The 20,886-nt window shown below is 36.5% G+C and overlaps 1 protein-coding gene across 3 annotated transcripts in view; it reads right to left on the bottom strand.

The window, feature by feature from the left end:
• WASL (WASP like actin nucleation promoting factor) overlaps window positions 1-20,886 on the bottom strand; it is a 50,691-nt gene that overhangs the window by 5,908 nt on the left and 23,897 nt on the right. For 2 of the 3 annotated variants that reach the window (XM_090136926.1, XM_090136939.1), the window contains exons 2-9: window positions 17,271-17,405; window positions 15,992-16,078; window positions 15,354-15,450; window positions 11,195-11,218; window positions 6,165-6,333; window positions 3,975-4,017; window positions 3,543-3,696; window positions 2,768-2,785 (exon numbers count right to left, since the gene is read on the bottom strand). In XM_090136926.1, coding sequence (XP_089993052.1) covers window positions 2,768-2,785; window positions 3,543-3,696; window positions 3,975-4,017; window positions 6,165-6,333; window positions 11,195-11,218; window positions 15,354-15,450; window positions 15,992-16,078; window positions 17,271-17,405 — 727 coding nt within the window. The remainder of the gene's footprint in view (window positions 1-2,767; window positions 2,786-3,542; window positions 3,697-3,974; window positions 4,018-6,164; window positions 6,334-11,194; window positions 11,219-15,353; window positions 15,451-15,991; window positions 16,079-17,270; window positions 17,406-20,886) is intronic. The other variant, XM_031615139.2, reaches the window with a different exon arrangement.

Genomic DNA, 20,886 nt, shown 5'->3' with positions numbered 1-20,886 from the left:
GTACTATCCAGGTCATTCATTTTAGTTTGGTACTATGCTAGTAATGACCTTCATGGTACAAGTGCACTTGAAAGTCAAGGTTTCAATTCCCCTCTAAAGGATGTAGAAAAAAATTCAAAACAATACTGTAAGATAATGTTGAGGATAGAAGGCAAGGGGAATGGATTTTAGAAAACACACTTAAAATGAATACAGGATTTCCACTTTACAAACAATTCATTATTTGATTAGGGAATAAGATGCAAAGTTTTTGCTACTGGAAGACGAAGCTTTAAAAAATATGAATGCATTACAATTAGGAATAGGTGGGACACAAAGATGAACATACTGCATATTACTGTGTTTAACAGCATGCCTTCATATCCTTAAGCACCATGTGGCAGCTTCTACAAAGACAAACAATGAGGTAGTACTGTTGATACAGCATTTCAAGTTCAAGGTGACAGGTCAGGGCAAAACTTCAGTCTAATGAAGCAGTTTCCTCTTGCAGGCAACAGGATAGAGAAGCTATTGCAAAGCTCTCCATTGACTGCTTCACAATAACAAAGGTACCTTTACAGCTACTAAGAGTTATCTTCTTTTCTGCCACCATCTACAGGTTGGCAAATAAGCCTATTTTTGAGAGCAAAGTAACTAAATGATCTAATACTCGTTTAGTAATACTAACCTAGCAACGTGAGTTTCTCTTGCTTTATAACAATGAAGTAATGCATCACAATGGTTCTAAAAACATTTTTTTTACATTTTAAACTATAAAACTATCATCTGAGAATGATCTTTCTTATAGTTCTCTAACTGTATGAGAATTCTGGGCATATGGACAAACTGACCTTGAAAAAACTGGCAACCACTGGCAAATATACTTTTGCTCAATCTTTATTTGCCAATAGCAGATGCTCTGAGCCCTTCCTTCATATAGGCTTGAAAAATATGAGTGAATGATATGAAATCCTCCCTTCCCCCTCAAAAGTTCAAAACCTCTGTAAATAAACTCTTAAAACCTTTATTCAAAATTAGTTTCAACAACATCTTTGTGGAAATGACTTTAGCAAGTAACAACTACAGGGCTACTTCAACACAGAGCATCACTTCTGTATCCTGTGGCCTTGAAATGTACTTGTTTTGCTAACTGCATTTTAAATAACAGCTTTATTTCCTCTTCCATTAAGTCACATGGTAATGTGGTAATGTAAGTTGTGGTTGCCCATTACCACTTAGTCAGATGACAACACCTAGATTATTAAGAAAGTTCTCATTTGATTGTATATGCCTGATAGCAAAAAGGGTGTTATCCTTAAGACTTCTTCACTTCTTCTGTCCTGTTACATGCTCAGAGAGCAGAACAGGCTGCCTGCACTGCAGTACAGGGAGCAAAGGCCAAAAAGGGGGATTTTGAAGGAGTACAAGGCACTGGTGCCTTTGTGCTCATCCTTCTCTACCCTGCTCATCTCACAGGCTTATATCACTCTAAAATCACACATTACATCCCAAATTCCACAAACTTCTCTACGTTTCCCATCCCCTAAAAAAAGAAACAGCAAGGACAAAATCTCCTCTCAAACTTCATGTATTATACAAGAGAAATACTGCCAACATTTTGATTTAAAAACAAAATAAACAAAAGACACTGCCTTCCCCTTTTTTGTTACCCTGACTGTAGCTCCCTTTCTGGCCATCGGAGGGCAGTATTTTCAAACGCAACTTACTCTGCAAGCAGTACAGAGAGTTTTTCTGCAACTCACAAATGATACACAACACAGCCATGCTTCAGTCTGTGGTGTCTGCAGATTTTGAATTCACAGCTCAACTTTTCCTGTGGCAAAAGATCTCACTTACATCACATCTAAAGCAATATGCCACCTCCCAGTCGTGGAAACACAGTTCAGGAAATTTTGCTTTGTTTTCAGAAGGCTTGCCTGGACTCAACTGAAGTGAAGAGGGAGGAGTAGCAAGGAGGGAGCACCATGACCTCATCTTCTCTCCCTTCCCCCCAAACAGATGAGAGAAGCAAAACAAGAAAACTTAGTTTTTATAAATGCTACATGGCTGTTAACATGGAAGCCTGTAAAATCTCCTGCTGACAGTACTGCCCCCAAAAAACCCCAAACCAAACAATCAATATCAGAACTAGAGAAAGTTCTATCTCAGCTGAATGAAGTGTCAGCAACTCTCTGCACAGCATCCTAGTGGTGTGAGTAGTTAAGCACAGAAATTCTTGCAGTAAAACAGAAAAATGCGTTTCAGTTGAGAAAAAAACACTTCAAACATCAGTCAAGTCTACATATTATGTAACTGGATAAAACCACCGGAATATTTTTATCTACCTCTATCAAAAAGCACAGAGGCAGATTATTATCATGCATGTTAAAGATGACAAGGCATTTCTTTCAATTGTATACATGCAAGTGGACATAACTTGAATTGACACAACAAAAATGGCATTTTAAAAGTATTTCAAGCTAGTTACAAGACTCCAAGCCAAGTCTTCTCAATCGAATCTCAAGATCAGCAGTTTGGGATCAACAATTTTGTACACATTTTAATAGAGTTAATTTAATAGAGTTAAGATTGTATAAAGAAATCGAAGATTTGTTGCTGAAAAAGATTGTAATTGAAATTTTGCTTGCAATTTATGTACAACATTTGATCATAATTTATAGCATTGCAGTCAAACAAATGTGGATTAAGGTTTCTTGTCCAGGAAAGAAATCACACAGCAGCATGAATACTTGAAAGCATATACTGAGATGCCAGCTCAAATACATACCACTCCAACGTGGGGGCCCTAGAAATAAATGTAACAAAGTCATTGTACCCTGAACTTTTAACTATTCTGTCACTCAAACTATTTATCCAGACTGCTACCATTTCAATGTCATTATTATTCCATTTTCTGTTTTTCCTGAAGAAGTGCTGTAGGCAAATATTTAAAACTTTTATACTGACAGCCTAATATTCAGATTAACCTGCTATCCTGTAGTAGATAATGCATCAGTTGAGATCACAAAGATCACATACAAAGGAAAGAAAAAGCTTATTTCAGAATTTCCTTGCATCAGAAAGTTAAATCAGATCTTCCTGATCAAAAACTTACACTTTTTACCTTAAATAACAGGTCTCTAGCTTTTGTGGTGCTGGCAGGGCAGACATGCTTGGCACCACACACACCTGTCATGTACTTCCACCATAACTGACAACAAGAATATTGCTTCTAAAGTTTAAATTTATGAAGATCAAAATTATAGACAAACATGCAGCTTTTGCAGTCTGAAAACCCTGAAATATGTATATAGTCACTGTTACAAGCCATTATTTAACTGACATAGGTACCACTCTTACCCTTAAGGAGAAAGTACTCTCATGGTCACACAAGGACATCTCTACATGGAGTATGGCATAAAGAAACATGCAATCCAATATATCTGAGGCAATATGAAGTTCAAAGAAAAAAGTAATCAAGTTTCTCATCAACAGCTTCTATTTAAGTCCCTAGAGTAAAAAACACCATACAAAGTTTTGTATGGAAATAAAAGAAAGCCTACCTTGTCTGCGCAGTTCATTTTTAACTGCCTCCACACCTCCTGTTTTCTCAATGAAATCATATATGGCCTTGGAAGTTTCTTTGTCTTTCAGTTGAGCCTCTGAAATTCCACATAGATCAAACAAGTTTTTCAGTTCTGGGTCCAAGTTGTTCACCTGCAAGTCAGATACATTTAGGAGGTTGACGGAGAAGTTTCTAAAACATCATTTGTAGTGAGGAAAAAAACCTGTAATGTTATTTTGTTCTTTGCATCTCTTGTAGTTTCCAAGGAAGTAAATAGGAGGCATTATTTTGGAGTGACTTATTATAGAATCACACAATTTGTAATTATTTTGATGTGCAGTTGACTCATTTGATGCCTATCTTCACAATTACAAAGCCTCTACAGCCTTCCATCACTCAGTAGCTTGAACAACATACTAAGATTACTTACATCAAAACCTGTGTTTGGATCCCAACCAACATGTCCAATGTGTCTGAAAAAAAAAAAAAAAAAGCAGAAAAGGCCACTTAATCAGGGTAAAAATTGTTATCTAAGATAAACAGGACACTCAACTTAACTGCATTATTACTAGTTTCTAGCTTCAGCCTCTTAAGACACTAAGTATTTTTTAACTCTTTAGCACCATATTTGAGAAGAGAATAAATCTTCCTTTATTTTATTTTATTCTCCACTTTTATCAAGTGGAAAACTAGATTCCTCTCCTAGTTTATAGTCTGTGGCAAAATATTAGAGGTCTGGAACATTTCCCTTTTGAGGAAAGGCTGAGAGATCTGGGCCTGGTCAATCTGGAGAAGAGAAAAAGAGATGTCATCACTGCTTATAAATACCTAAAAAATGGCTATTTAGCTAGACTAACATGAAGCATAAGCATGATTTCATTGTTTTGCTTGTTTCTCAAAACACTACATGTCCACATCTGACTAGCAGAAGCAATTCAATCATTTTATCTACTGACTGCAACTACATCCTGCCAAAGGCAGTAGTGAATGCTGGTCTTCACCAGCAACACAGCTCAAGTTGCATACAGCTTATTCTAATGCTTTATTCCCTGAACACCACACCAAGAGTTAATTCGTACATATCTGCAAAAAGCAGCAATTGCAAGTATTTAACATAGCATGATGGCACTTTGGTGCATGATACCCAAAACTGAGCTAGACTTAACATGGAACAAAAGAGACTTCCAAGCTTCTTTTTCAAAGGTTTACCACATAAAATTTGAAATTACACTTAATGTTATCCTGTAGACAAATACTGACATAAAATACAATTTATCTTCTGTTTGAACTTCATTAAATATTTTATCATCTTATTCTCAGCTTTTCTATGACTGCTTTAATATTTCATGAATGTACATGAAGTGTTCCACCATTATCAGAACTCAACAAACATAAATAAAAGCATCAAATTCCATTTGTCTTCACTCCTGCACAGTCTTCCACAAATTCTGATCAGAGCTAAGTTAAACTAATACCAATCATTAACATCAATTCCATCTGCATATGCTGAAGTACAGCATCAGTATAGCTACAACAGTGACCAGCTACCAATCACTGCTCACATTTCCTTATGTATCACTCCTTCTCATTCTTCATTTTTCAGTAGTAAGTGAATTTAACAGATGCAGCACTTCAACATTCATGTCAGGAAAAAATATGGTCGAGGTCTGAATTGTTTAAGCACAGCCTGAACAGGGATGCATTTTAGCTTCTCTCCTTTTGCTTCTGTCCACTATGTACCAGGAGTCTCTTGATACACTGCAAAAACATTACTGTAACTGTTAATACTGGCATTACTTATATGGGATTTTATCCTGGGAAAGCATGTCAGTGGAAGCAATGCAAGATAATGGTTTGAAAAAAACAAGATGTTCATTTGGCATATAAACCTCACACTGGTTTTCCGACACTTCATCGAGGCTGTCACTCCTGGACTAACTCAAGCTTTTCAAATTGCTGTTGTTTTAGCACAGCAAATAAATGCACAAAATAAGTGCACTTCTTTTAAAAGGCAGAAGCTTAAACTATAATTTAAGAAGAACAACAGTTAACTCAGTAAACTGACTAAAACTGACTTTCAAAATGAAGCTTAAAACAACAGATAACTATTCTAGAAGAACAAAGATATCTATGAAATACTAGAAAAAACAACCTGCTCCTAAAAAAGCATATACACACAGCGTACTTTTTATCACAAGACATGAGATATGAGCCCACATACCCAAGCTTACAAAGTCAGGTATCCTACAGCTATGCCATTTCTGCAGTTATGGAAAGTCAGGACCTATGTGTGTATTTTGTTTGACACAGAACAGCTAAGAGTACACAGCTGTAGGAATAAGGAGTTTTGAAGTCAACCGTTGAGGTTGAATGAAAGAGGAATCTACTCTGAGCTGACCACTTAAGCAAGCCATCTTAATACAGCTTAATCAAGTTACTTCAGGACAGCAAGTTACCTTTTATTGCAGATAAACTCCCATGCGTTTAAGTTAACTTGCTTTTAAATCCCACAGAATGCCAGTTAGCATTCACTCGAGTTCAGGTTACACATAACAGTCAAACATGTAAGTCCTGAGTATTCACATGCATAACTGACAAAACCTCCAAAATAAGTCCTTACTGGAAGTTAGATGGTGTTCCAATATCTGCCTTTGTCAATCTTCTCTTTTTAGTTTTTCCTTTCTTCTTTTCTTTGGTATATGAAATATTGTTGACTTGTGGAGTGTAAAATCTGTTAGTTGTAATTTCTGGGTTTTTGATATCAACAGTTGCCATTGGTAGATTTGGACCTGTGAAGACAAAGAACAGGACTTTTACTACTGTTTCAATAAAACCATATTTAACTTCTAATTCAGAACACATTTTTGTGCATACGTGTGGCTAAATGTTCATACTGAACCCACAACTCTATGCATTACATGCATCTGACTGGGTCCTGGAAGTCAGAATCATGATGAACAATGCCATTTGCTGAAGAAAAAAAGGGTGTTCCCAGAGCAGAGCAATGGCAGGAAAATTTCTTAAGCTAGAGTTTAATTTCTGCAAAATAAATTAATTCTAAATTAGAGGGTTTTCACACACATTCACAGAACGCTTGAAATGAGGGATTAAGTTACAACCATGCACTGTGCCAACATAACTACTGCGTCCTAGACAAGATTTGAAAAAGTGTATGCCACAAACAGCAATATTCAGTGTGCAATTACCCTGGAAACACAGTACGTGCTTTTTAACAGAGAAGGAGCCTTCACTTATCAAACATCAAGTGGGAATACTGCCATCTTCAAAGGTATGACAGTATTGACAGAGCTATACTGGATCTCTTATTCTTTGATGAGTTTGTAAAATACAAGTCTCAGATGAAAAACAAAGCTCATGACAGCAAAAGCAACACCAGAAACAAAGTAAACAAACACTCAGATGGCCAATTTTAACATTCCAGTATTGTGTTACTTTTGGAATAATAGTACATAAATGTCCCTAGGGCATTTTCCACACGTTTTTTTTTTTACAGAAGGTAACTTTTCTTACATAAGTGACAGTGATATTTAGACACTATGAGACAATTTATTCCTTTTCCATGTATGTGTGTATGTGCATATATGTGTATATTCAAATAAACCTACTAAAAGAATAAATAATCTCATTCTTCCACAGATGAAACCAAGCAAGTCTATTTAAGAGCAGTTTGGCCAGGGCTAGTTTGAAGAGCATAATCTGTGAGTTAGTACTGGTTAGCCAATCAAGGAGAACACAATTCACACATCCAGCTTCACTGGGCACGTGATAAAAAACACCCCACAGAGTTAAGAGAATCAGAACCTTATTTTGATATTATTTTTTTGTAAATGTGTTTTGTATGGATTATTCAGAGTTATCCTAGGCATTCCAAAAAGAACAACGAGCTGTTTTCACAGCCTGAAAAGAGAAGCAGACAATCTGACAGATAAATTATCTGACATCTGCAGTGTAAAACTTCAAGGGGAAGCATCTAGTAATGGCCAGACTACGAAACACAAACAGAAACAAGATACTGGGATAGACAAAACTCATTTTAAAGCATATGACAACTCCTACATTCCTCTGGCAGCCTTAGAGGACAAGTTTTTGAAATTGCATGTGAAATGCAGAACAAAATTTCTCAAGTCTTTTCTGCTATGCAGAAATGCTTTGAGAGAGGCTCTGATCTAGCCAGCTGCCCTCTGACAGAATGCAAAACTACTAACTGACCCTCACACCTACGCACAACTTTGTTGTAAAGTTTAAGTTACACTTACAGTTTGCACTAACTTGACCAACTGTTAAATATTATCAAGCCAAAACTTCACATGAGGTTAAGTAAACCTGCAGGATAATCTGAAAAATTAGGGTTTAAATTTCATTTAAATTCAGAAAGAAGGAAAATACTGCAGGAGTTCAAATTCACTTTATTTACCAATATCAAACCTTCTCCCTAAGACAAGGATATTTATAGTTTTTCAAAGGCGATACTGACATTCAAGAAGAAACACTACCCTTGCACTGAACACTGCTTGCAATTTTTATTATATCCTTCTCAACTCAGTCCTTGTTTAGCCCTTGAAAATATACCTTTATCCACGTAAAACTCAAAACTAAATGGAACTGGTTCTGAATGGAACTGGTTCTAACAAGTGCAAAGCAGCATCCATTTGCAAAATGAAATTTTATTCAGCTGAGCTCAAATTAAGGACTGATACCTAACTCTTTGATATTAACATTCACACCAGAGATCACAGTAAATTCTTCTAGATGAAAGTTATTCTTACCATCAGGCTTAGATCTTAGATTCCCACGAGGGATAAAAGAACTCTGGAAAGAACTGTCTTCTTCTAGAACTGCCATATTTATATCCAACAAAATTTTTCCCATCAAAACACACGCACTTTCCCCGTCAGGTGTAGACAGCTCAATAAGTGAAGATGACAGAGGCATATAGAGCTCATCATTAGGAAGTACCTGACAGTACAATGGCCTCAGGCATCCAATGACATCAGCATCTGTGACATCTTCAGAGGGGGCTCCCAAAAATGTGGTACAGAACATTTTGAAATGGAATTTCTAAGAAATTCTTCTGATTTCAGAACCTCTCTGGACATCTGTCTCAGACTACAGACAGCTCTACAATAAATGCAAACTACTTAAGAGCTGAAACAAAATTTTTCCACATGGTTCTTAAAGATCCTCTCAAAACCTGATCTCTGACAAATGCTTATTTCATCCAGAAATTCGCTGTGAGGTCGGTTCAACCACAGTAAGTCCTTTTTATTTGCATGAAGAGACCTAGCTACAACAAATGAGTAGAACATAAATCCCAGGAAATTACAGGCTAATACATTTTACATAACTCTTAATGCCAATTTGATTTTAATCCTGCAATTCTAAAAAAAAAAAAAGTCTTAAATCTGTACCATTGAAAACGTCATACAAAAAATAAGAGTGCTTTTTCTGTGCAACTCCCCATTTATTTCAACATACACAGAAAACCAAGCAAAAAAAAGCACCATGAGAATAAAATTTCCCACAGCACTTCAAAGCATGGATTATAGGAGTACAAAAAATGTGACTGCTCTTTTTTTGTTCAGTTTTAACTGATGCATTCATACTGATATATAGAACAAAAGCAGCTCTTCAATTTTTTTTTTTCCCCTGGTAGAATTTCACTGCATATGGAGAATAAAAGAACAAACATCTGACCTGATAACAGTTGGGCCTTTTTTCCCCCCTCCAGTTATATGTGGGAAGTACATATCTCTGTAACCTGGTCCAAATGCTGAAGTGAGCTGTCTGTAGGCCAGAACCAACTGAGGCTATGACCTGTGCCCTCAGCATGTCTCACCCGAGACTACAGAGGCCATGAAGACCAAGTGAAGTGCCAGCACAGAAGCCCAGCATTAGAGCACTTCACAGCATCAGAAAAGGAAGGTAGGCAGATCATAAAAGAGCAGAGGATGTCCCAGCCAGAACACTCCACTAAAACACAGAGAGCTCCGAACAGCGATTACGAACCTGAAACACCAAGCAAACTTGTGAATATTCTGTCTTTCAAAAAATATTCAGGATAAACGGGCAAGATCAATGAATGCAAGTTGAGTACTAAATTTTTTATTCAAAAAAATTTTGTTGCCAAAGGTCTGTGGATTAATTATTGAGACTGTTTTAAACATGGAATTTTTTCAAGTTTAGTTTCCTTTATTCCAATCACCACAAACAAGCTAAGCAAATAAACTGCTTCCATTACTGATGGTCAGCTTTTAGAGTAGAGACTCCAAAGCTAAATTTGCTGTGGTAGGTGGCACTATATCATCACCACCACTGTTTTTCTTCCTTTATGCTGCTATCAGGAAAGAACTTTTTAGGTGAGAAAAAACAAATGTTGCTCTAGACAGCGAACAATTAAAACATACCCATAGCTCAGAGTAGCTATTAGATAATCACAGGTTGGCATTTGTACGATTGTTTCAAAACTAAGCAAGCCAGTCTTTGTTGAATGAAGGGATACAAAAAAAAATGCCCGGACTAAACTGATTATTAACTGAACTTCCTCAAAATGTAATATGTATGAAAAAGGCATGTTCATTTCTTGAGAAGTATTCTGCATAAGGGATATACAGGACATCTGTAGTTCCCATGATTCAGGATTAGTTCAGGATTATCTATTTCGGTGACTGACTGAGATGTTTGGATGTCTCGGTTATAACAAACCCAAGACTAGAATCACAGAAAATCCCAAGTTGGAAGAGACACATAAGGATCATTGATTCACCTCCTGGCTCCACACAGGACCACCCAAAAATCAGATCTCCTCAGGAGTACAGGGTTCTGGGTTCCTACATGATTAGTTGGTGATATCTCTACTAAAACAGTAATCTATCAGGCATTAGTTGAAATACCATGGGAGAAATCTCTTTTTAGTTTCAGGCTGTAAGCATAATTAGATCAAAGACTCCAATATTCATTGATGAGCATCTCTTGCTTGTTTTTAAGAAAAGACAGTAACATTTTGGGATCACACTGATACATTCTTTTTACTTATGTAAATTTCATCAGGATGTCCTGAGAAATCTATTTCTTCATGTCAGTGAAATGCAAGGCAAATACATTCAAATATTCTCTCATGGAAAAAAGATCAACATTTATAAGCATACGACATATTACCAGAAAGCTATGTTATAAGGTCGGTCAGAATCAGTAGTTAAAATTCTATAGATAATTTATGAACACTGTCATGACCATGCCTACTTTTAGACATACAGCCTACCTTTTAATTTCAGCTAAGTTTTGTATAGTTATCCTTTATAGGTATATTTTGAAGACCAAGCAGGAAATGAAAGGTACAAAGCCTTCTTCACAGCTTCAGCTGAAGGGCCTCTGTCCTATTCACAGAAAATCATAACCTTCTCCAAAAACATTCTTTACAAATGCCAGCTAAAAAGCCACAAATCTTCCAACTACAACTAAACAAACACCAAAGAACAGAAACAAAACAAATATAGTAACCTCCAGAATATGAGTTTACTGCTTCTGCTACCACATGACTATCCTGAACAAGTCCAAAACAAAGCTGCATACAAACCATAAATGACAGTAGCAGGAAAAATTAAAATGCAGTGGTTCATGCAAAAAACTTACCATTGGGTGGGTCTCGTCTTTTTTCTGTTGAAAAAGAAAAAGAGTTATTATTCACAGATATCATAACACAAATACATTCTAGACTTTGCTTTCCCTTGACACTTTCGGTGATCCTGAACCTATAAACATATAGGATTTAACCTATAAACATCTTTAAAGCCTACACGTTGAACAGTTGAAAAAACACCTTAAGCATTAGAGACCCGTAAAAACCCATTTTAGATCATGTGTCTTGATGTGAAGTAGGAAATAGCCACCGAGTTTGTTTCATATACTTTGACTCCAAACTAAGTGAAGTATTCAAAAAGAAGCTGTTTTGGTACCACCCAGCAAAGTAAGATTATTATTTTTTTTAAAGTGTTATGCTTTATGACTTCCACTTTCTTTGTTTTATGTGGAAATATAATGAACATTTTGATACAGTAAAGTTCTTCCACAAAAGCATATGTACTTCATAATTATTTCTCTTAGTGTGAAGACCTCAGGACACAGAGGAGCAAAACACTTCTCCTGTCACTGAAAAGTAACAACATGGGACAGAACTCAAATATCCTTACAATGATATTTTATTCACTAAGCCACACCGTTTCAAAGACCATGAAGAATTTGGCTTGACAATTTAAGATGTATTTGTAGGCATTTCATACCTCAGCACTCAGCCTGTAACAGTAACTTCTTCTTTGAAGGAGCCCTCCCTCACTTAGTATTCATTTCTATCCACTTCAAACAGGATTTACCAATCCTGCAGTCTTTCCTCAAAGCACAGTCTAGAGCAAAAACTAGTACACAGCTGAACAAAAACCAGTACAGAGCTTCACATAGACTATTTGTGTACCTACACAGACATTCAGAAGACTTTTGACAGTTTATCACCTCGTCTCATCAAAAAACACGGCTGTATATGGAAGACACTACATTCCTTTCAGGTCTGGAATCCAGTAGGGCCTCCCCTAAGAGCTTAAAATGAATTTGTAACAGATTCCTCTTCACAAGTTTCAGAAGAACTGCTAACCCATAGTGTTTTCCAGACAAATTCTCCTCTTTGAATATTCAGGCTAAGAAACCACTTTTGTTGGAATTTGAAAAAGCCTGCTCAACTTCTGGAGCCTAATTACAGTCCAATCCAAGAAGTATCAACAGCAGAAAAGGAAAGCACAGGATTGATGGCAAGTCATTTAGCAAAGAATGGGAAACTGGCAAAAGCAGAAGGCATTCATAGGAAATGTTGAGTGGCTTTGAGCCAAATCATGGGAATTATTATAGTTTTCATGAGGAGAAAGAGTTCAAGAGATAAAACACTGGAGAACAAAACAAGACATTTTAAACACTTCCTGCAATTTCTGCTGGGTATAGATAAGAATAATCTGTGGCCAAAAGACACTAGATTTGTTTTTCTGCAGTTTCCACCGCAGACTAGAAAATAACAGCTCGTCTTCCGAAATGCTGATAACCTGACCAGAGGTCTGACTGAAGATGGAGATATCTACTGATCAACTTCACCAGCTGCCATGCCTCAGAAAATGCTCTCATCTGAATGTAAAAAAATAAGCAAACAAACAAAAACTTGTTTGCATTCAGTATTCAGCTCAAAGTGCACTAGGAGGGGCATCAGGAGCTAAAAGCTGTTGGAGAAGCAGATGCTTTCAGAGGGTTGGAAAAGAGCTTCCAGCCATGATCTACAAGCTTGTAAAAATTAGACAAAAATTGAAACCTGCTTTAGGAGCTAGGAGTTGCCCCTAAGAATTAGACAAAAACTGAAACCTGCTTTTGAAAGGCATTTAGCAATCAGGCTAAGTTCTCTCAGTACGCGGAGAGGACACTTGTGTGTTTACATACATTAGCATTTATAAGGCAAGACGATAAACATAAAATTAATGGTATTAACATGAAGGTATAGCAGAAGTATGAATGCACCATGCTCACAGATGTTCACCCTGCTATTTGGGGTCTGCTGAAGTAGTAAATGGAGAGACTCATTCAGTAAGTATACTAGAGAAATTAACTGATTATTCTAATTTCTTCCTAATCTAAGGCTAAGAACTTGATTTTATTTCAAACAGAATTTAACTAGACGAAAATCAGCCTGATATTAAAAAGATGAGGACCTTACATAGAGCATTCTTTCTCTGCCCTTTCTCCCTCATTCTACCCCTCTATGGAATATTTAGCATTTGTAAAGTCTTACACATTCTATTTGAAGCCATATTTTCACCTCTAGAGCTCCAGATACACTTGCTCAGGAGTTTCTGTATACCGGAACATATTTCATTCCAAGTGAGGAAGAGCAGAATACTGCTGCCTCTTCTTACAGCTGTTTGATGATCTTTGGTACACTTGTGTCAGCACAAAGACACAGCTTCCTGAGCCAGAATTGCTGTTCTTGTTACCTTCCAAAACATGAGCTCTCCATAAGACTCCTGGAAAAGCCTCCTAGCAGCCTGTTAAGCCACTCAGGACTTGCAAAGCGATGCCACAGAGTACTTATTTCACTAGAAAGCATGTTCACTACCACAAAAATCCCATTAAACAGGAAAAAAAAGTTAGAAAGCCAAATTACTACCTCAGTTTTAGAAGTTATGATGTGTTAGATACATGCACACAATTTATATCTAATAAAAATAATATATGTAAAAATGTGCACAGCCTAAATGATGTATGTTGTACATATTATCTATTTTTATATAAGCATTTAGATAGAACTAAATACATACACGCACTCCAACAACAAATCAGTTTTGATTTGGGCAAATGCAAAGCCTGTTACTACATAAGCACAATCAGATGTTGTCCAATCAATGACAAATACAGAACTCCATCTGGTGGCTTAACTAGAAAAAAATCAATTGTTATATATATATAACAATTATATATATAATATATATATTTAGATTAAATTAAATATATTTAAATTAAAATTGTCTTCAAGTTATAAGCTTTTGGGGATAAAGTTATTTACCTTTTAAGAAACACTAAAGAGTGCAGGGAGTAAACTTATCCTATGCCATGAACTTGAGTACACAAGCCAACACTATTTGCTCAAAGATGAAACAAGAAAGTCTCCATGCAGAACCTCTTGTGAACAGGAGGTTTGACTGAACCAGTGTTCTCAAACAAACTTTGCTGTGGCCATGAATGCAAAATGTGTATTTGCCTTCTCCCAGGTCATAGGTGCATTTCAGCGCTGTGTTTTAGAAGTGTAATAGCATGAAATTTCAAGAACAGGAGATGCAAGCTAATACAATATTACTTTTACTCCAGTAATGTCACACACTAATGCCACTTCCTCCCTTTACAAAAGTCTATGCTGCACTGCTAGCACAATTCAATCCCAAAATAGACAACAGAGAAGTATCTTGTAGCTGAGACAAGTCCATGCTACAGCTTATTGCAAGCCAGATCACATCCATGTGCATCCAACCTGTGTTTTTTATCACCTCACTCTTCATGGTCATATGAACATCAGACAAACAAGTTGTTTATGAGTTCAATGGAAAACAACCAAGAGAAGATCTGGAGGAAGACTGAGCTCCCTTTGAAACACTGATGATGTTCCTGAGGCATCCTGAAGCTGGCAAAATGCACATTGTGCTTTTGACTGTCTGGTGCAGCAAAGGACAATTTAGGTATGTTATGTCTTATGCACTTGGCCTCTGTCAAGATTATTAGTTTTGAATAAAAGATATTTCTCTACTGAGCACTGGACCAATGCCAATAATTCACTCACATGAACTACTGCAGATTTTTTTACCAGATGGTAAAAATCTTTGTTACAATCCACTTGGGCTGAATTTAAACAAATTCACTGCAAACAGCCCAGAGCTAAAGTAGGGTTTAGTCAAATGTGAAAACAGCTTACGGGAAGATTTCTTGTTTTCCGACTGATAGGTTACCCTTTCTGTTTCTTTCTGCTCTGTATGTTCAAACACCACATTCTTTGAGCCTCAGCTTACTAGGAAATTTACAGCAAGAAGGAATATCAAGCTATTTCAGAAAAGGTATTTTTGCACAACAGAGATGAAGTATACTTTTGTAACACAATTACTTCTAAATATAAATATAGCAGGAAAACCTTCCAGCCATTTTCAGACACAAATAATTTTTTGCCTCCACTCAGTAAAACAGAACCAGTCCCAAATTTAAGATTAATCTGAATATTTACCAGATTTTCTCTGCCGTCGTCCAAGTAAATCTGTTACTGTTTTGCGGAATAGTTTAGCCTCTTCTTCATTAGCAAAGTTAAGACCAACTTGACATGTCTGAAAAAAAATAAATACATCCCCCCACCCATGACTAAGAAAGTGTTACAAAGATTTTCTTCTTACATGTTTTCTTATACTTTTGAAGATATAATCAGAAAAAAAAAATCACGACTGTAAATCTAGAAGAACACAGCTTACTGTGAAACATTCTAAACTAAGAAAGTCTGCCTCCTAATGAGATTTCTACAGCTCATACTCTAACAAATTTGAGGAAAATCCTGTAGCTTGAAATCAAATGTGAAGGAAGGAAAATTTATTTTAAGAAATAAATAATGATGGTGAAATATCACTTAAGTCAAAACAATTTCACTATTAATGGGAGTTGAAATAAAAGAGAAATGTGAAATGTAAAATGTAATTCTTTAATGGATTGATTTTTCTAGCTGAAATCCAAAGTTCTTTCAATAAGTAAGTATAAAAGGACAAGTGATATCGCACTTAAATAATTTACAGAATGAAATGGAAATCTTGATTACATTAGAAGAAGCTACCATTCAAATAAAAGGCATTCTAAGTATTCAAAGATGCTGAGACTCACATCTCCAGCGAAGGTATGAAAATATCCTCTAGGACTATTATATACAAAGTTATTGTACAGCTCCTGCTCCCACAATAATTTTCCATCCTGGAAAAAAATAAGACAAAGCAACATAAGTTTGAAACACTTGGAGACAAACTGTAGTTTAGCTTTTTTTATAATAGAACCTATCAGGAGTTTGAAGCTGCATATTGTTAAGCATTTGCCATTTACCCAAGAGTGAGCTCAGTCCAAGTATATTGGAACATGTGGAGAAATTAGACTATTTCATCATTCTACCTTCTGTTCTAATTCTTGTATATTTTAAAAAACATACTTGAATTTCCATAATCATGCAATAATTACACTGGTAGCATTAGTACTGACCAGTGATAGCAGTGAAATAGTGTTAACAGTAGTAAAAACAAAGGAGACCTCCACCAGCATTATCTTTTCAAGACTGACCTGAAAAACAGTTAATTTCAAGGGAGCAAAAACCTCACTTTAAGATCTTCTAGATATTTAAATGGCATTATGGCTTAGCACCTAAGTAACAGGTTTCTCACCAAGTCTAATAAAGTGACCAAATCACAAATGCAACTGCCAATTGGCTTTCCTGAATGTATCTGTTACTGCACAGAGTGAATGCTGACAGGTACTAAGCTGCTCTTAGCTAAAGAAGGAATGGGAAGCTTCCACGGTTAGTCAGTAGGATATGCTTTACAGCGTTATTATTTTATTAAGGAAATGCATCTTGGAACACTTAAGCTCCTACCTCCCATTGTCCTGAGAGAAATAACAGAATAGGACAGAGGTCTCCAGTATGAAACTACATATTGTGGGAAATTATATTAAATAAATATATTTACTCTGTAGTTTTCATATGCACAAACATGTTAACCATAAAAAAAAGATTGTTTTCATCCCTACAGAACACAGCATCTTTTTATTACTACCAGCCAAAGTACAAATACCTGCTGAAATTATCACAGATAACTGTAGCAGTAACACTATGTGAATTTTCACTACTCTCACAAATCTGATTAGCGGAAAACTACTTCTGCAAGCTGTAAGAAAATTGTATCTGATCTTTATTTGATCTGCAAGAGCTAATATCTATGAAGTAATTCAAATTTAGAATATAAGAAAGCTGTGCAGCCTATTAATAAGCAGTCAGTGCTCTGCTCACAACAGCCATTTATTTGTGGATTTCTGTACAAGAGTGCAACTGCAATCACCAAGTATCGTTCAATTCAAAATGGAGAACAAATATAACAAAGTCTGAAAAGGAAAAACTTACCTTAATGTCATATATTCTGATAAAATATGACCTCTGCGGATTGTCCTTTACAAGGCAAGCTACACCACAGCATTTCTTTGACCACATGGCATTGCGATCTGCTGCATATATTTGAACAACAGCTGAAGACATCGTCTAGAAAAGAAAACAAGTGATTATTTCTAAGGTAAAAACCACAAATTTTACATTTCATCTTTTGGCAAAGCAATTTTTAATTTTGCTCATTCTAGGAAGCAACTGTGATGATTTTCCCAGTAATAAGACGGGCAAGTTCAAATGAACCCAAACTACTTCTGTACTATCCCCTCTCCCCTCCAAGATTTAGATGGCTTAGAAATCGAATGGAACATTTTGTCCTTGATCATAAAAATCAGTAAAAAGAATTTGCCTGTAAGAGGCAGAGCACGAACTATGGCTGTCACACAGAAGTCCTACTGTGCTACTAAATCTTTCTGTTCAGTACTTCAAACTGAATAGAAATGCAATATTCAAGCTGGAACTACAAATTGCAGTGCCTGGAAACACTCCTAGGTATTGGAATGCAACTGTTTATATTGCTTAATTGTTAAAATGGTCTCTGGCATGGTTCTGATCTATGCCAACAAGCATCCTAACATTCTTGGACATGATTTGAGAGTGCATAAGGACAAGAATCTTTCCCAGCTGGCAATGTGAAATTACCCTGTTTTTAAATTGAGAGATTTTATTAAGAGACTAAGATTATTCTACACCAGATTCCTTCAGTGCCTGGGAACGTTCCTGAACTTATTTTCTAGTATTTACATAACTTGTGCTCTACTGTTACAGCGTTAGGAGAGAATGAAAATTAGAGCCTCTGAAGAGCAGTATTTATTCTGTAGCCAGTTCTCACCCAAAAGGATGAGAAGTTACTGCCTCTGTAATGCTACAGGCCAGAGGCTATCTAACCCAGGACCTACATTCTAACAGTATCAGAGGCCTAGGAAAGAATACAACAGTACACCACTACACAAGGGGAATGTACTCTCACAGCAAGGCAGGCTGAAGCTCAAAGCCTTCCTAAACCAGCATGTTTTCCCTTAATGAATCTCTCACCACTCTTTGAATCCATGTGAATTTCTGGGCATTGCAATGATGTATAGGACTGTAATTCATTGTTCACTTATGTACTTTGTGAAGAACCAGCTCCTTTGATTTAAAAGAATCACCACCTGCTAGTTTTAGTTGACTGTCCCTCCTAATTGTAACACCAGGAGACGGTGCCAGTGTTCCTTAGCTGACTCTTCATGCTGCAAACGCTTTTCTAACTATTCTGCCATAGTGTTTACTTCCCTGTTTTTATAGAATTAATATTAAAGTTGGTCTTGTAACAACAACAAAAAAATCATACAAAAAAAAAATCAATCTCTACTTTCATTACTCTTGACTTTCACATGCATCCTACTACATACATCTTTCTTAGAGGAGGGATGAGTCTTACAATGTATGCACCTAGTTTCTTAATCTATTCAACAGAATGTCACATTAATATTGCCTCCTACTTTCCCTGTAAATCAAAGTGTTTTATTTCTTTTCAACTAAGGGAGAATAAGTTGATGTTTTCACGCATCTATTTCAGTTCTCAGAACTTTCCTGGAAGACGGTATCTGGTCTGAATCATGTAATTGCCAAGATTGAAAAAGACCTCCAAAATCATCCACTCCAACCATCCACATTCCACCAATATTTCCCACTAAACCACGTCCCTTTGTACACCATGTAAATGTTTCTTGGACACCTCCAGGGATGGTGACTCCCCCATCTACTTGGGCAGCCCATTCCGGCACCTGACCATTCTTTCAGGGAATAATTTTTTCCTACTATCCACCTTGAATAACAGGCTCCATATTAGGTTTTCCTTAACTCCTCTAACGAGCGTTACTTCACCCTCATCAACACCAACTACGTGCCAAAACAGCTGGCTCATCCAGAATGCACATCTTGTGCTATATCAGTATCTGTTTACAACTACTAAGTATCAGCAATATCCATGTCAAACTTTTCCAGTGGTTTACAACAACTCACAGAATCCATTACTCTTCATGGGATTTCCTTATCAAAAAGCTTTCAGTTTCATTCATATACAGTCAAAATAATTGGCCAAACTGACAGCTACTTGCTAGGGAAGCTTTATAACCTTTGGCAAAGAATGGTGACGTAATTTTCACAAGTTAAAACATAATTCTGTTCCTCTTCACAGCCTCTTCTTCAGAAGTACGTTGTAAGACCAACTTCTCATCACTGTGATATCCATCTGGAAAACTAATCACTTTTCAGTCACCTCTTTGGGTGTAAAGCAAGGCTTATTTCCCCTAGAGCCTACTGAGTAATATAAATTAATCACGACTTGCCAGGTGAGGAAAAAGGAAACTTGAATTAGCCATGATACTGCACCAAACCAGTATGACAGCAGATGTTGCAGGTGTAACAGGTGTTACTTTTACCTTACATTGCAACTGACAAAGGCTTCATTTTGGGCACAGCTGGCAAGATTTTGTTCAGATCCAACAGCCTTTTCTCCCATTTCCAAAATTTCATCTAATTTTTTTAACTGATAGTGTTGGAGGCTCAAAAGAACAAGAAGGAGTGAAAGTTGGTGGATCTACAGCTGCGATCAAGAAGGCATCACATTCCACCAAAGGAATTATCCCAATGCCCCTACAGCAAGCATTCTCAAACAAATCTGACTCCACTAGCCTCCTCCCAACAAGACTATCCAGAGAAACAGGTGGCTTCAGCAGCAATTTATGCACCTTGAATTCCAAGTGCAGAAGGACAATCTGTTTCAGAAAAGGGTTCATGACATTTCTACTCTAATTATCCGGCAGCAAAAACACCAACTGGATTATCTCGGTGAGCCCGCCATTGTAGTGACTCCACAAGATCTGCGTATAAAGCCTTGAATCAGCAAGCTCCTGTTAACAGATAGGGTACTACCCAAAAACACTGTCTTCCCATTCTGCACAATCATAATGGGTTTAATTTACACATGCAAAGTCTACGAGTAGAGGTTAATTTGCAAGTTAGAGAAGAATTTCACTCAATCTAACGAAGGTGTTCTTTTGGGGCCTACCAAGTCTAGAGTTCAATTACATTTAAACTTTACCAAAATTAGTGTTGTGCAAATTCCTAATATTGACGGACTGCAATGAGGTTTTCACATGTTAGAACACAGTCATGAATTCCATTATTACAATTTTTTTTTTTTTTTTAATTAAATGAATAATACAGCAGAAAACAAAAGCTGCATTTTAGGTAGTAAGAAGATGACAAAATCCAATTCATTTTACTTCAGTCCTACTCTTCTATCCACTGACACTCATTGTGAATCCAAGCCTCACAAATTGGATTTTTTTCAATTTTAACTGCAGAACTGCTGCATCTGAAAATATTTATGCAAATACTACAACTTCAACATTCAATAGCATTTTCTGAATTCACATTCAATGCCTGTTGAAGCCAATTAATATACATAGGTTGGTTTTGCACACCGCTCTTGAAGATAATGTTGCATTTTAAAGTATGGGTTCTTTAAAGCTGTACATAAATATTTCTTCACAGTAAGTCACGCCACTGACTTCACAGACAGAACCGAATG

Source organism: Phasianus colchicus, chromosome 1 (genome assembly GCF_987193195.1).
Source record: "Phasianus colchicus chromosome 1, bPhaCol1.hap1.1, whole genome shotgun sequence".
Lineage (NCBI taxonomy): Eukaryota > Metazoa > Chordata > Aves > Galliformes > Phasianidae > Phasianus > Phasianus colchicus.
This window is presented reverse-complemented; position numbering and strand designations above follow the sequence as displayed.